Below are 16,883 nucleotides of genomic sequence, written 5' to 3' on the forward strand. Positions count from 1 at the left end.
AAATGTTTTGAAAATGATGATGGCAACATATGTACAAATGTGCTTGACACAATGGATGGATGTATGGATTGTGATAAGAGCTGTATGAGCTCCCAATAAAATGATAAAAAAAAGGCCCTGGTATCAGTGTGGGGTCAGTTTCGGACTGTGAACAGAAACTTACTTGTTCAAATGCACTAGCCACTCCACAGAAGAAAGCTGCGGGTTTTCTGTTCCTGTAAACATTTACAAACTTGGAAACTCTCTGTAAAATTGCTGAGTCAAGATGGACTCAATAGCAGTGGGATAGAAAGGAATGTAGCCCTTTTATATTCTACCACATATATAAACTCTGAATACATTATGCCAAGGGAAAGAAGCCACTCACTAAAGTGCAAATTTTGTACTTTATGTACATATGTACGATATGAAATATTTATCTATACAAAACTGAAGACACAATTGGTTATTAATATGGCCAAGGACCTTGGGGAATAATGATGAGTTGTTGCTTAATGGACAGTTTCCATTAGGGTGATGTTTTAAAACAAATGATGATGTTTGCACAATTGGTTTAAAATGGGTAAAATGGAAAATTTCATGTTGTGCATATTTTTTCCCACAAAAATATCATTTAAAAAAGAGAAGGAAAGCAAATATACTCCGTTGCTAACAATTGTTGCATCTAAGTATATGTTCTTGGAATTCTTTTGTAATATTGGTATTTTCTTTGTTTTGAAACAAATGTTTGTTAGAAAAATTGGAGAGAGTCAATGCACTCTGAGCATAACGTTGCTTAACTGAGTTAGCGACTGGATTTCATAATTGCCTCTTGGTGCCAAGTCCATCCTTCTGTTCTCGTCACTGAAGTACATATTTCAGGGAATGTGAATGACAATATGGCAGGATTCTGCCTATTACAATCATGTGATTGCCAATCCTTTATTGTGGGTCACTTTAACAGGTGAAAAATGAAGAAACTGTTGAATGACAGGAACTATAGGGTCGCTATGAATTCGAATCAACTTGATGGCAGGGAGTTTGAGTTGATGTTAATCACTGCATTAATGGGAACATGGGTGAAACACAGTCACACTCTTGCTATTGCCACACCACTATCTAGCAGATGTGTAGACATCACCAGATGATGACACAGAAGTAGGCAAAATAATTTAAGAGATAGCAGCCAATATAAGAGATTAGCTTGCATTCATCTGTCAGGACAGACACCTATTCTGTTGGAGTGCACAGTTTCTGCAGGTAAGATTTAGGTCTCAGCCAGGAGCACACAATGTCTTTCTATTAATGTAGGTCTTCCTTAATTTATTTCAGCAATATTTTATAGTTTTTAGTGTGAGTTAAAAGTCCATTCACACCGTTATTACTTGTGTGATCATTACCTCAATTGTTAAATACTCTTTGTAACACTGCATTATCAACTGTAAACGTTACCATGGTGCTAGTGTTTGCGATTTACTTTAATGGTCATAGTCTGTTTCATTTGGGGAGTTTTAGAAGTCGATATCTAATTTCTACATGATATTATTGCTTACGAATGTTACCAAAAGTCAAGAGAGTGTTGCCCCAAACAGAAATCCTTTCTTGACGTTTTCAGGGTTACTCTGAGAAAGGGACGCACTTGCCACAAGAACAGCTTGCTAGACTGGGAAAGGCCACACTACATGACTGTTCTTGCTCCTGGCATTGTCTGTTTGATGACATACTTGGTTTGACTCTGCTCAGGGGAATATTGTGAGGATCAGGTAAAATGTACAAAAATTTATCTGCACTACAATAGTTTTTCCATATTATTGATCAACTGCCTAATGAAAATCAAATTTCTATGAATTATGATATCATCAAATATATTACTATAGTAAAAAAAAGAATGACCAGACTGAGCATCTAAGGTCTTTGCTTTCCTCAAAGATTATCTAATGTCTCTAACTGTAATGCTGCCCTAGAGATCTACAACCTACCTTCATGAAGGTCAAGTGGGGTTAGACCATAAAAGTAAAGTCAAAAGGTTGTGGTTAACAGAGTTGCTGATATAACTGAAGAATTCAGCAGGCACCCGGGGCTGCCGAGCGGCTGGGAGGAGGCGGCGAGCTGGGGCTGGGGCAGCGCGCCCTGGTCCCCAGGGCCCAGCGGCCCCACCGGCCTCCGCCCTAGGCTTTCCCCGGGCGCCCTGCGGAGCAGGGGAGAAGCGCCCAGTAAGGAGGCGTTTGCAGTGGGGACTGAGACTCCTGGGAGATCTCCTGCGCGGTCTGGAGTGGCTGGGGAGAGTGCAGAAAACCAAGCATGGAGGACTTCATTGTCGGCAGTTTAACGTCCTTACTGATTCTAGTAACGCTGATCAGTGCTTTTGTTTCCCCTCGTCTACCTCCCAAACCGCTGAGTATGTTTTTGCTGTCTGCATCTCTTTGATTAGCTTTACTGCCTGCATACTTATCTACTGGTATCGACAAGGAGACTTAGAACCGAAATTTAGAAATCTAATTCACTAAATCTTATTTTCTATCATCATGTTATGTATATGTGCAAATCTGTGCTTCCGTGATGTGTGCTTCCATGATGAGACAAACACTTAGCAGGACTCCTCAAAAGCTCTCAGTTGAGGCTGTGACGAGCACTGGGTAAGGTAGGAGTCTGGTACATGATTTCCATGTAACTGTAAATCTAAATTCCCTCTTGCAGGGAACACATACAGAGCACGTTTCTTTTTCTTTAAGAAGCTTAGACATTCCAACTCTCTAACGTTCCAACAGCCCAAGCAATTTTCGCTTTTGAAATTAAAATTTTTGTGATGTAATTGCTAGGTGAAAAGGCTATGTAGCAAACAAAATCCTGCATTTTAAAACAAATAATTCTTTTATTTCTGTTCAAGGTAATATACTATTGTTCCCTATGCAACCAACTTTTGCTTATAACTACAATTTTATTTCACGTTAACAAAACACAGATGGTAAAAAGACAACTTTGATTGTGAAGATCTAATTACAATAATAAATAAAAATAATTTATACAAGGAAAAAAAAGAATTCAGCTATTTTCACAGTTGTTGCTAAAATACATAGATTAGGAAACCACTGTCACAAAGATGAATACTAAAATATTTATATACATTTGTAATTTTGTCATAATGCAGTTGATTTTTCAGTTACCTTTTTTGTTATTAGGACATACCATTCGTCACTTAATTGAAATGGAAACATTTCTGGAAACTCTCCAGATCTTGGGAAAAGTTCTATACTACCTGTCAGAATCTTTAGTTTACATGATAATTCCCAAGAGGAAGAAAAGTGTGGCTGGAGAAATTGTACTTATAACAGGAGCTGGGAGTGGACTCGGGAGACAGCTGGCCATTAAATTTGCCCGTCTTGGAGCCATTTTAGTTCTCTGGGACATTAATAAAGAAGGCAACATGGAAACAAGTAGACAAGTCCAGGAAAATGGTGGTGTGAAAGTATTCACCTATACTTGTGACTGCAGTAACAGGCAAGAGGTCTACAGTGTTGCGAACCAGGTAAGCTGGATTTGATTTTATATCAAAGAAAAATTTTGTATCTGGTATGTATTTTGATAACGAAAGAATGAGAGAAGGTTATTATGAGCATGCTAAACGCCTTCTCCTGTTGAGTCTATGTATCAGGAATCTTACCTGTGTCTTCCACAATGGGGATGGCTCCCGGCAATACAGGTAAGAATCCAAAAACCCTTCTGAGCCCATCATTGCCCAACTGTTATTTTTATGATTATGGCGACTGGTTTCCTTTCAAGAAAAAAACCCTGAGTAAAACCTGGACTCCATCCTAGCTCTGCCACAAATTGGCTTTATACTTTTTGCCAAGACATTTCTCTTTAGTTTCAAGTTTCTTCACCTATAAAATAAAAGGCTTGAACTATGTGTCTTCGAGATCACTTAAACTTTATACTTGGCTTTCTTTTCTTTATTCTGTTGCATACTCAGTGTTGTTATGTAGTTAGGCTACAAACAATAAAACATTTAGCATATTTCTAGATTCAAATTCCTCTTAGGCTTAGCTTACTGATATTTGTTCGATAAATAGTATGTTAATAATCATGATAAATAGTATGTTAATAATAGTCAAATCTTTCCTGTGTCTATGTCATGTTCTTTAACAGCAATGCTGAAATTTTGCATAGTTATAAATCTAAGCGCTTCATACGTAAGAACAATACAACACAATCATAGTAGATGCATGTCATTAATATCATTCCCATCTACAAATGCAGGAAATAAGGAACAACTTGTCCAATATCATATAGCTGCTAAAGTGTCCAAAGTATGTTAGACAAAGCCTCACCACCTGGGCTTCTCAGTTCTTATCTACAAAAATTTCAACCAAGCTCAGGCATTATCCAAACTCCTGAAATCATGGGTAATTTTAATAGTAATGACATATTTTAACGGTTAAATTTCTAACATGAAAGTCTAGTTACTGAAAAAAATAAAAGTCTAGTTAACAAATAAATATTTTTATTGAGATAACCAGATTTTCTTTTTCTTTTTTAAAAATCATTTTATTAGGGGCTCATACAACTCTTATCACAATCCATATAGACATCAATTGCGTAAAGCACATCTGTACATTCATTGCCCACATCATTCTCAAAACATTTCCTCTCCCTGGCATCAGGTCCTCATTTTTTCCCCTCCCTCCCCACTCCCTCCTCTCTCATGAACCCTTGATAATTTATAAATTATTATTTTGTCATATCATACACTGTACGACGTCTCCCTTCATCCACTTTTCTGTTGTCCTCCCCCCAGGGAGGAGGTTATATGTAGAACCTTGTAATCGGTTCCCCCTTTTGAACCCACCTTCCCTCTACCCTACAGTATCGCCATTCTCACCACAGGTCCTGAAGGGATCATCTGTTCTGGATTCCCTGTGTTTCCAGTTCCTATCTGTAACAGTGTACATCCTCTGGTCTAGCGAGATTTGTAAGATAGAATTGGGATCATGATATTGGGTGCGGAGGAAGCATTTAGAAGCTAGAGGAAAGTTGTATGTTTCATCATTGCTACATCACACCCTGACTGGCTCGTCTCCTCCCCGAGACCCTTCTGTAAGGGGATGTCCTGTTGCCTACAAATGGGCTTTGGGTCTCCACTCCGCACTGCCTGCCTCATTCACAATGATATGATTTTTTGATCTGATAATGCCTCATACCTGATCCCTTCGACACCTTGTGATCGCACAGGCTGGTGTGCTTATGCCATGTGGGCTTTGTTGCTTCTGAGCTAGATGGCCACTTGTTTACCGTCAAGCCTTTAAGACCCCAGACACTAGAGATAACAAGATTTTCATTTTATTCCCAATGACCAATCATTAATACCTCAGTGTGTGCATGCATGCGCAGGTGCAGCTTCATGAGGTTTGTTTTCTTGTTTCTCATAATAAGAATAGTTTTGACTAGAGAATAGTAACATTCCCAAGACATTAAGTATCCCAAGATGCTGTTGTTTTCTTCAAAAGTCAGGTGTCATATGACAAAATATTGATTTCTCAGAACCTCTGGCTCATCACTTATAAATTAGGACATTTTCCTAATTATTTCTGACAGCTGCAATGGAAATGAAATGGCCTCCATATAAATCCCCTTGGTTTTGGTGTCCTTAGAGTATCAGAGCTTCTTCTTAGAGAGGGCTATGGTGATCTGACCACTCTAGGTGTATCTTAAGTATTCAGCACTTTCTTATGCTAAATATTCCATCTCCTTGTGTGTTATTGGTCTTGGCTCCCTCATTGGTCAAGAGTTAGCCCTTGTTCGTTCTTTCCTCAAGCCAATGAAATATCTCACGTACAAATCTCATGAATGCTTTCATTTTCTCTGCCTCTCTGCAAAGTAGAGGAAACTAACACCCTCAGTTCAAAAATATTAACTTCTCCTTGTATAGCTAGTTCTAATCTACTACATCAGCAACAGTATCTGCCTGGTATCCCCATATCATACCACTTGGGTGGCACATAGCAGTGAATGTACCAGAACTTAACAAAACCCAATCACAGTAGGTAGTGCCTCTTTTTGGGAAACAAAGAACATATCGCTTTATCTATGGTTTTAAGCTGGTTCCTTCTGTTTCAATCCCCTGCTGAGAATTTGCCTTCCACTCAAGTATAATGATTCAAAATCTACATTTTAACAAGATACTTAATGTGATTCTTATGTATACATATAAAATATTTATATCAAGGAACAATAACTTCATATTTTGATGTCTTTGTTTAATCAGAATACCTAAGAATCACCTGGGTATCTATAAATAAGAAGGATTTAGTTAAATTGTAGGTTCCAATTCAGTATTATCCGGATGGAAATGAAAATAGCCCTTTTTATCATGGGGTTGAACTGGAAAGGACTGGTTCAAAGTCCTGGCTGTTTCAGACAGAGGAGCCAGTTCTACTGGAGAGGACAGTCATTGTTTGTTACGTACAGTTTATGTCTTACCCCTGGACCTGCTTTATCAGTGTCATCTATAGATATGACACTTGAAACAAAATAGTAAACTAGAGAATATCATTATTTGGAAGCACACACACCCTGAATATGGCAGATTGGGTTGTGGTTAATAAAAATAGGTGAGGTAGGGAACTCAACAGAGAAGAACACAGAACGTTTTTAGAACAATAAACATAACTTAGAATAAGTTTCACAATCACAGCTGTGAAACTCAAGGAAATAATTGCCATGGGTAATTATTAGCTCTGTGGCAATATTTTAGACATAATGTACTGTACCACAGACATCTATAGAGAGAAAATAGGAGTTAGGGATGTCTTCCTGCCAAACGGCCAAGCAACAGAGGAAATGCAGTAGATCTTCTACCATTCTACTTACAGAGGGTTTTAAAGGTGACCCAAGAGAAGTATTTGTCAATCCTTGGCTTGCTGATGGAAGACCTAAATACCATCTGAGAAAGACATTCATGGTCCCCCTCTTACAACATTATTAATCACACTGACCCTGAATTAAAGGTCAAGGCCAAAACTGAAATAGCAATTAGTGGAATATTTCAACAATAGGTAATTTCTATAAAAAGCATCTAGATTTTCAAAAGGAAATGACAAAATCTAAGTGTCAAAGTGGTTTTTTAAAAATGTATTTAATCATAGTTACTTTAAAATGACCAATTTTCCACATAAAAAGTGCAAAGTAAATGTCTAATTCTAATTGTACAAAAGGAGGGAAAATACGGTGCTTCAAATTAATTCTCTGTTTTTGCTTTCCTCTGTTCAGGTTAAACAAGAAGTTGGTGATGTAACTATCCTCATTAACAATGCTGGAATGGTGACAGGAAAAATGTTCCTTGATATTCCGGATCATATGATAGAAAAATCATTCCTCATAAATACCTTGTCACATTTCTGGGTAAATTTTTTTCCCTTTAAAATTTCCTCTTATTAGTGATTATGAAACTTACAACAGTAAGTCAAAAATATTGTCAAAAGTACGTTCCAGTGTGTACATGCAGAGACTTATTCCAAACAAAACATTTTTTAAACTTGTCTCTGCAATTGTGACAGTGGGTCCCAAATTGGTTTGAATCCTCAGGGCTTCATCTTCTTGGGAGAAGGAATTTGGGTCAAGAGACATAGACGCAGCAAAACACAGACATTTTTATTGCAAGTGAGCGCACAGAGGGTCAGTGAGGCATAGGAAAGATTCAGTACACATCACAGATGTTCAGAAGCAGTCTGAATGCCTTGCATCTCTGCTGGGTTTCCTTCTTATCATCCCTTTATTTCCCTGAACCTGTGAGTCCTTCCCCTTCCCCACCCTTAACCTTCTAGTCACCTTGTGTAGAGTTGTTTTTCTGGTCAATTTCTTATCCAAAATATCAGGTTCCATTCCAAGTCCCCACTCCTACCCCTACCCACCCCCCAGGTCTAAACTATCTAACTGTCTAACACAATTACTTGATGCCTGCAGACAATTTTTCTTAGTCTAGTTCTCACTGTCTCTCCAATCAAGTCATTCCAACTCATAACAACCCTATAGAGCAGAGTATAACTTTTCCTGTGAATTTCTTAGACTGTAAATTTTTTATAATGCTAAAGTACTTAAAAAAATTTTATTGGCACATAATCCACTTATCACATACTTCAATAGTTCAGTCATATCTTAAAAAGTTGTACAATAATTACCACTATCAATTTTAGAAAAATTTCATCTTTCTTGTATTCATCGTTATTAGCTTCCTATTTCCCCACACCTCCCCTGTCATACCCCCAAGGAGCCATTAATCTAGATACCATGTCTATAGATTCCATATACAGAAAAACATACAAAACACCACCAACATAAAGCCCAAATAGCATTAAAAAGTAAAAGAGGAAATTCTTAATCAACAATAAAGTAGAATGGGGGAAGGAGGCACTAATTGCAATGATGACTGTATAGTCCCACTGGAGGGGAATGAATAACAGAAGTGTAGGTGAACAGATATATTGGATGGTATAAGACACAGAAAGTAATAATAAGAATAATATATAAAGTAAAAACAAGGAAGGGAGAGGAAGGGTATAAAGGGGAGCTGTTATCAAGGAGTTAAAGAAGAAACAAAATCTTTTGAAACAGAGGTGGCACTAATTGTACAATTGTGCTTGATCTAACGGAATGATGAATTGTTACTACATCTGTGAGAGCTCCCAATAAAATGATTTTAAAAAACTGGAACAAATTCAAATTGGGTCAAAAGCAATATCAAATGATAAGGTATTAAATTTTAACCCAATTGTGTCTGCAGTAATGCACCGTCCAGTGCACTGTGCATGAGAGCAAGGCTAGTCACAGTCCTGGTCTGTGGTCAGAGGGGATCCATGGGAGCCTTAATCCCTGTGGAGTTCCCCTTCACTTTTTCCCCCTTAAACCAAACAACTTTTCAATGGGTCAAAAAGGAGATCAAGTGGTAAGATATTTCAATTTAATCTAACTATATGTGCCATCATAGATTTTACAATGATCTCTGTCTGATAGCAAGACTACTTACATCCCTCCACTAGGGTCAGAGAGGATTTACCTGAGGCTTAATCTACGCATGGACTCTGTAAATTGATTTTGGATTCCACTGTCATCTATAGCCTTCTACAAACCAGGTGCTCACAATTTGAGCTCTGATATTATTCCCTCTTTTGGTTATGAAATTATATTAGTTACAATTCTTGGGTCTCACAGGCTGGTGTGTTTCTTCCATGTGGACTTAGCTGATGTCTCACTTAGATGGTTGCTTAGACCCTGGATGTTATTCTTTCTGATAGCCACACACCATCTAGTTGCTTCACCACATTTTGCTATAGCATCCGTATTGTCAATAATCTCTTACTGAGGGCAAGTATCAAGCAAGGTCATGTCATAAGAACTAATTGTTCTTACATTGGGGCTAGAATTAAATGTTTTATAAATGTCCCTGGTTCACCTTAAAGACATCATCAGAGGTATCCCACTGGGGCAAAAGGTAATTCTATTGATAGTGTCTTTAATGTAGTCAGTGATATAAAATTTAAAACAGTTGAGAAATGGAAATTATACAAGTATAGGCCAGCTACCAACTTCAATACATAAAATTTTGACTTGTACAGGTTAAACCCTTAAGTGACTGGACACTATTTATACAAATAATGAGATTAGTGATAGGTCAAAACTTTGTTATTATTTACATAAATATTGGGGTTAGAGATAGGGCAAAACTTTGAATAATACTCACTGACAGTGTCAGAGTCATGCCTACCAGATTAATATATGTCATAATAAAACAAAGAAGTCATTGAAATATGACGTATATGGCAGAACTGGCCTACCATTTATTGGGCACCCTCAAGGCACAATGAATCAGAGTCCAACAACGCCGGTTCTATACCCTTGGGATAGCAATCATCTGCTTCTTCTCATATTAGAGAATTTCAGCCTTAAGTCCAGGGCCTACAGGTGAGCTTGAGGTGAAGCCCAGTTCACTTAGTGGAGTTTCCACAAGTCCTTCTGATGTGACCTATGAGGGATGTTGTGCTCCTCTAAAGAAGAGTCTAAAGTCCCAGTAGTCTGAAGCAAATGGCTTGGGTCACCAAGGTCTAGACAGAAAGTAGGTTAAAAATGTAGAATTAGGAATATAGAACCAGGCATATTCTCCCCTTGAGTTCTATATAACTGTTGTAAGCTTCCCCCCACCCCCACCCCCAATAAATGGTTGCTCCTCCCCATTTTCCTACTATCAGAAGGGCAGTGACACCTCAGTTGTCATACTCAATTAACTCTAAATTCATGTTTGAATACGGAAAACTTTGAGAACTGAACATATTTTTCCCATAAGAAATAATGGAAAAAATCAAATAACTAATTCCGAGGCCCCAAAATAACAGTTGGAAATTCACAACGGAGGCTTTTAGCCTTCTCGCATATCACTGTCTCAGATGCACTTTCTCCATCAAGTTGTTTTTGATTTATCCAAATTAACAGTAATTCTTTAATCTCTTCGATGGTCTGGCTTCTTTGATTCTTGGTTAACGATTTCACATGTTTAGCTTTATTAGCTGCTCTGATCACTCCCTCCCTCTCCCCCAATGTTGATATTATATTATAGTCTGCCGCCAAATCAGACAAGTGGTGAGCTGATTAAAATTTCGCAATGATTTCTTCCTTTAACTCTATCATGGTTCTAACAGTTTCCTCTTAGCTTTACTGCTGCTATCACTAAGCACAATGAAGATTGTTTTGACTTACTAATAGAAGCACTTTATGTTGTCTGACTGAGAGTGGTACTTAGACTAAAGCACCACTCCTTTGTGTCCTCAGCAAGATACAACTTGTGACTCACTCATGGTCCAGACAGGTTTTTTCAAGTCGGATTTTCAGTTGGGCTATGGAGCAAACTTATGAAGCACTGACCAATCTTATTTTCAAACTTTGCTTCCGAATAGTGTCAAGCTCAAGCTAGGAGCTATTCGACAACTGAGGTGTCACTGTAGATAGACTGCTCCTAGACATATACATTCCTTCCCCAATCTTGATGTGCAGTTCCAGTAAGGTTCACTTATCACAATGGTAGGAGTGTTTTGTTGACTTGGGGTGACTTTAGCACAATTTTGTATGGAAAAACTGATGGTCTTCTTCTTCCCCAGTCATGAAAACTGACCCTAATGGAGGCAAAGTCTCCTTTGTCAAAATGGTTTTCAAGATGTACGTTCTTCTGCAGATGGAGAGCACATTTTCCCAGCACTATTTTTGGAGAGAGTGTTCCTTTCCTTTCAATGTTTTTGTGTTGTTGTTGTGGCAGGGAGGGACTTTGTTGAAAATCAATTTCCTGTAGATGGAGACTTTTATTTATGGGGTTTCTATCCTGTTCCATTTGTCTATGTGTCTATTATTATACCACTACCAGGTTGTTTGGACAACTGTGGATTGTAATAGGTGTTGATGTTGGGTAGTGCAAGATCTCTTACATTGTTCTTCTTTTTGAGATGTTATTTGCTTATCTTGGGCCTCGTCCCTCTGCATATGAAATTGGCAATTTGTTGTCTATTTGACATTTGGATCAGAATTGCTTTGTACTTGTAGATTGACATTTTCACAATATTAAGCCTTCCTATGCATGAACACAGGCTATTCTTCAATTTGTGTAGGTTTTTTTGGTTTCTTGTAATAATGTTTTGTAACTTTCTTTGTGCGGGACTTTTGGTTCTTTGGTTAGGTTTTCCCCCTAGATATATCATCCTTTTTTGTGGCTATTGAAAGAGGTATTGTTTTCTTGATTTCTTTTTCAGAACTCTCTTTGCTATATAAATCCAATTGATTTGTGCTTGTTGATTTTGTATTTAGCTACTTTACCAAATCTCTCAATTGTTTCCAACAATCTTTTTTGTAGAGTCCTTAGCATTCTTTTTATATAAAATTAAACTATCTGTATACATGTAAATATTTGTTTAATAGTGAGTACTTCACCTTTCCTTTTCCTTGATTTCTTTTTGTTGTCTAATGGTTTTTGCTTAGACCTCCAGTACAATAAGAGTGATGATAAGGAACACCTTTGTCTAGTTCCTGTTTCAGGGGAAATATTTTCAGTTTTCCCCCAGAGAGTGTGATATTGGCCATTAGGTTTTCATATATGGCCTTTATTATGTTGAGGAGTGTCCCTTCCATTCTTATCTTATTGAGTCTTTTTATTAGGAATGGATGTTGGATATTGACAAATGCTTTTCTGCATCTATTGATACTATTATGTGGTTCTTATTCTTTACCTTATTTATGCAGTAGAATGAAATGTCTTTCACATGTTGAATCATCCATGCATCACTGATATGAATTCCATTTGGTCATGATGAGTTATTTTTTTGATATGTTGTTAACTTTTATTGGCCAGAATTTTTGCATCTCTGTTCCTGAGGGATGTTGATCAGTAGTTTCTTCTCTTTGTGGTGTATTTACCGGGTTTTGGAATCAGGGTTATGCCAGCTACATAGAATGTGTTTGGTAGTTTTCTGTTCTTTTCAGTATTCTGGAATAATCTCTGTAGAATTAGTGACAGCTCTTCCTGAACACTTGATAGAATTCCCCTGTAACTTAATGGTCCTGAGTTTTTCTTGGTTGGAAATTTCTTGATGGTTTTTTCTATACGTGTGTGCAGGTAAATTCAGGTTTTCTACATCCATCTGCAATAATTTGGGTAGATGATGTATTCAGATACTTGTCTATTTCTTCTAGATTATCAAACTGATTGGAGTACAGTCTTTCATAGTAGTGTTATTTCATTTGAATCTGTTGTGACATCACCCTTTCAATTTCTAATAATAGATATTTATAGATTATCTTTATTTTCCTTTGTTATTTTCTATTGTTTTTCTGTTGTGCAGTCCATTGTTATCGACTCTAATCTTTATTGTATCTTTTCTATGGCTGCTGGAGGGTTTGTGTTGTTGCCTTTGTTTTACTTGCTGGAGGTGTTATGTGCCTGTGACTCCTTATGGGAAGAGAAAACCCTGTCTTTCTTCTGAGGACCAGCTGTTGGCTTCAAACTTCTGACTTTGCAGTTAGCAACCCAACTTGTAAGCACTACACCACCATTCTAAGAGTGCCTTAAAGGAAAAGTCCAATCAAAACTGCCTTCTGATGGGGAGGAACTAGATAGACTAGTTAAATTTAAGTCTGAGAGTTAAGGTCAAAAGGCTATTGCAACTGTTTTAGAGGATCTCACAGAGGTAAGCTTTATAGAATTTTTCAGCGGACACAGGAAAACCACAGAATATTATTAGGAAGAATTTTTAAGAAAATAAAAAGCTGCATTAATTGGAAAAATGCCAAGAGAAGTGTTGTTGTAAGGGAAAAATAATTTTTTTTCCAGTAACAACAACAATGTATCTGATAACTGTTTGAGTGTTCCAAGGCTTGTCCTATGAGAATTTCCTTGAGGAACTTTACCCAATCCACCCTAAATCCCTGATCTTGATATTTCAGACTTGCTTTTGCACCCAACATGCAATGGACTTGAGATAGTTAAGGTTTATTGTGCTAACCTGGCCGATAAACGCATGTGGGATTAATTGAAGGGCAGTTTAATTTTCTTCTTCTTTTTTAATCATTTTATTGGGGGCTCATACAACTCTTATCACAATCCATACATCCATCCATTGTGTCAAGCACATGTGTTCATTTGTTGCTGTGTTAGTTTGGGTACTTTAGAGAACCAAATCCACAGAAACTCATATATATAAGAGAGAGTTTTATATAAAGGTTAAGTGCACATCAAGAAAACATCCCAACCCAGTGTGCTGCCCAAGCCCACTAGTCCAACATTAACCTATATGTCCGACATTAATCCACAAAGTCCTCCTCCATATCACAAAATACATGCAATCATGCTGACTGCAGGAGGAAAGCAGAGTCAGTGAATGTGTAAGCATCTCAGTGCTGGCAGTGGTCTCCACATGGCTGCTCCAACACCCAGGGCTGCATCGGGGTAGGTCCATGTGGCTTTCCTTCAGGGATGTCTTGCAGGAAGTGAGCCTTGCCAGCTGAAGCAGGGAACTGGTTAAGGAAGCTGCATCCTGGTCCGACCTTCAGAAAGCAAGAGACCCGAGAACTGGAAAGGTGAGGCTCACTGAGCCATTTATCTCTCAGCCCTTCAATTAACCCCAGGTTGGCACAATAAACTTTAACTATATCAGTTGCCATCATCATTCTCAAAACATTTTTTTTCTACTTGAGCCCTTGGTATCAGCTTCTCATTTTTTCCTCTCCCTTGTGCCGCCCCCCCCCACCTCACGAATCCTTGATAACTTATAAATTATTATTATTTTGTCATAGCTTACACTGTCTGACATCTCCCTTCACCCACTTTTCTGTTGTCCATCCCCCAGGGAGGGGGTTATATGTAGATCTTTTGTGATCGATTCCCCCTTTCTACCCCACTTTCCCTCCACCCTCCCAGAATAGCCACATTGACCACTGGTCCTGAGGGGTTCATCTGTCCTTGATTCCCTGTGTTTCCAGCTCTTATCTATACCAGTGTACACCTTCTGGTCTAGCTGGATATTTAAGGTAGACTGGGGGATTATGATAGCGAAGGGGAGGAAACATTAAAGAACTAGAGGAAAGTTGTATGTTTCATCATTGCTATACTGCACCCTGACTGGCTTGTCTCCTCCCCATGACCTTCTGTAAGAGGATGTGCAGTTGCCTACAGATGGGCTTTGGCTCCCTACTCCGCACAGCCCCTCATTCACAATGATATGATTTTTTGTTCTTTAATGCCTGATGCCTGATCCCATCGACACCTCATGATCACACAGGCTGATGTGCTTCTTCCATGTGGGTTTTGTTGTTTCTCAACTAGATATTTGCTTGTTTATCTTCAAGCCTTTAAGACCCCAGATGCTATCTCTTTTGATAGCCAGGCGCTATCAGCTTTCTTCACCACATTTTCTCATGCAACCGCTTTGTCTTCAGCAATTGTGTCAGGAAGGTGAGCATCATAGTATGTCAGTTTAATGGAACAAAGCGTTCTTGCATTGAAGGAGTACTTGAATAGAGGCCCAATGTCCATCTGTTACCTTAATACTAAACCTATAAATATATGCACATAGATCTATTTCCCCATCATCATATATATTTACATATGTACATGCCTGTATTTAGACCTCTATAAATGCCTTTTGCCTCCTAGTTCTTTCCTCAATTTCCTTTTACTTTCCTCTTGTCCCACTATCATGCTCAGCCTTGATTTGTGTCTCAGTAATGCCTCTTGGTTATATTACCTTTGATCAAGCCCTACCAGGCCTTCTACATCCTCCTTGCCACTGATTTTGGATCCCTTTTTGTTCCCTTGTCCCTGGGTTTGTTAACACCCACTTCTTTCCCCCGCCTCCCCATCTCCCATGTCCCCTTGTAACTATCGGTCCTCTTGTTTTCTCCTCCAGATTGTTTATCCCACCTATCTTATCTAGATAGACCAGCAGAGATAATAAAATGCACAAAAACAACATAGAGCAAAATAAAGGAACAAAACACTAATAAAAACAACAAGAACAACAGAAAACCAATGACACAAAAAGAAAAGCCTGTAAATAGTTCAAGGTCTGTTTATTGACCTTCAGAAGTATTTTTTGGTCAAGTTTGATGGGGTGCCATGCTGTGGCCCCAAAGTCAATTCTTGTTACTCCCTCGGGACTTCCTTGCTCTGCTTCCCTTGCTGTTCTGTTACACACACTTAGTGTTTTGCCTCCGTGTGGTGGGGTCAGATCGGGTCCAATTCCCACACTATGTCTCCAGTGTTGTGCCCCAGTAGCACTATGGGTCAGTGAGGGATGTCGTGTCTTGTAGTGGGGCTGGCTATATGATCCTCTCTGTGCACTGGCTTCTCTGAGCAGGGATATCCTCCTCAAGGCTTGGTGATCCAGGATGTGCTCCACTCTCTCTTCCTTCCCCTTCATTTGATCCTGTGTGCTCTGATCAGACATGCCCCTCTCCCTGAGCTGTAGCTTCAGTGCTGTCCTCTGAAGTAAATTCTTCTGCGGGGAATGGAGGCTGTCCACTTGGTTGTGATTGGGGCAGGCTCCTCAGCCTTCTCTACTGGTTCCCTGCTTCATGTTGATATGTTGCATTCACATCTTGGAGCACCAGGTTGAAGTCTGGTTCCTCTTTCCCTGGGAGACAGTGGTTTAGTGCCCTGTTCCCCCACTATTCATTTCTCCCCCCACCCCACCTCCTTTTTTTAGTTGGCTACTGCATGTGTCCCTGGATTTGGTCTACCTGGAAGTCACCCTAGGAATGTTTGTATACATTTACTTTTTCCCTATGCCCCTTTTGCATTTTTTTAAAGCTTACATCAGCGGACTCATATTGGACTTGTCCTCTTGTGCTTGGATTACTTCGCTTAGCATAATTTCCTCCAGTTCTTCCCATGCAGCCATGTGCTTCATGTGTTTATCACTGATTTTTAGTGATGCGTCCATCATATGTATGTACCACAGTCATTTAATCCATTCCTCTGTTGACGGAAATTTGGCTTGTTTCTAACTCCTTGCAATTGTGAACTGTGCCATGGTGAACATTGGAGCATAAATGTCTGGCCATGATTTGTTTCTTGCCTCTTCTGGGTATATGCCCAGTAGGGGCATGGCTGGGTCCAATGATAGCTCAATTTCCATCTGTTTCAGATATCGCCAAATTGATTTCACAATGGCTGTAGATACCTACTGGTCCATCAGAAGTGTACGAGAGTTCCTTCAACATTTGTTGCTTCTGATTTTTTGAATTGGGCTATCTTTGAGGGTGATAGGTGGTATCTCATTGTTGTTTTAATGTGCATTTCTCTAATGGCTAATGATCGGGAACATTTTCTCATATGTTATTGGCCATTCAGATTTCAAACTCTGTGAAACTTCTGTTCA

General features: G+C 38.8%; 1 protein-coding gene across 1 annotated transcript in view; it reads left to right on the forward strand.

Moving 5' to 3' along the window:
- The window catches only part of SDR16C5 (short chain dehydrogenase/reductase family 16C member 5), a 66,749-nt gene that overhangs the window by 20,208 nt on the left and 29,658 nt on the right, over positions 1-16,883 (forward strand). Inside the window, exons 2-4 of the mRNA XM_004697776.1 lie at positions 2,020-2,192; positions 3,159-3,505; positions 7,246-7,377. Of these exons, the coding sequence (XP_004697833.1) occupies positions 2,020-2,192; positions 3,159-3,505; positions 7,246-7,377 (652 nt within the window). The remainder of the gene's footprint in view (positions 1-2,019; positions 2,193-3,158; positions 3,506-7,245; positions 7,378-16,883) is intronic.

Source organism: Echinops telfairi, unplaced genomic scaffold, assembly GCF_000313985.2.
Source record: "Echinops telfairi isolate 266 unplaced genomic scaffold, ASM31398v2 ScPeMD7_1;HRSCAF=3_0, whole genome shotgun sequence".
Taxonomy (NCBI): Eukaryota; Metazoa; Chordata; class Mammalia; order Afrosoricida; family Tenrecidae; genus Echinops; species Echinops telfairi.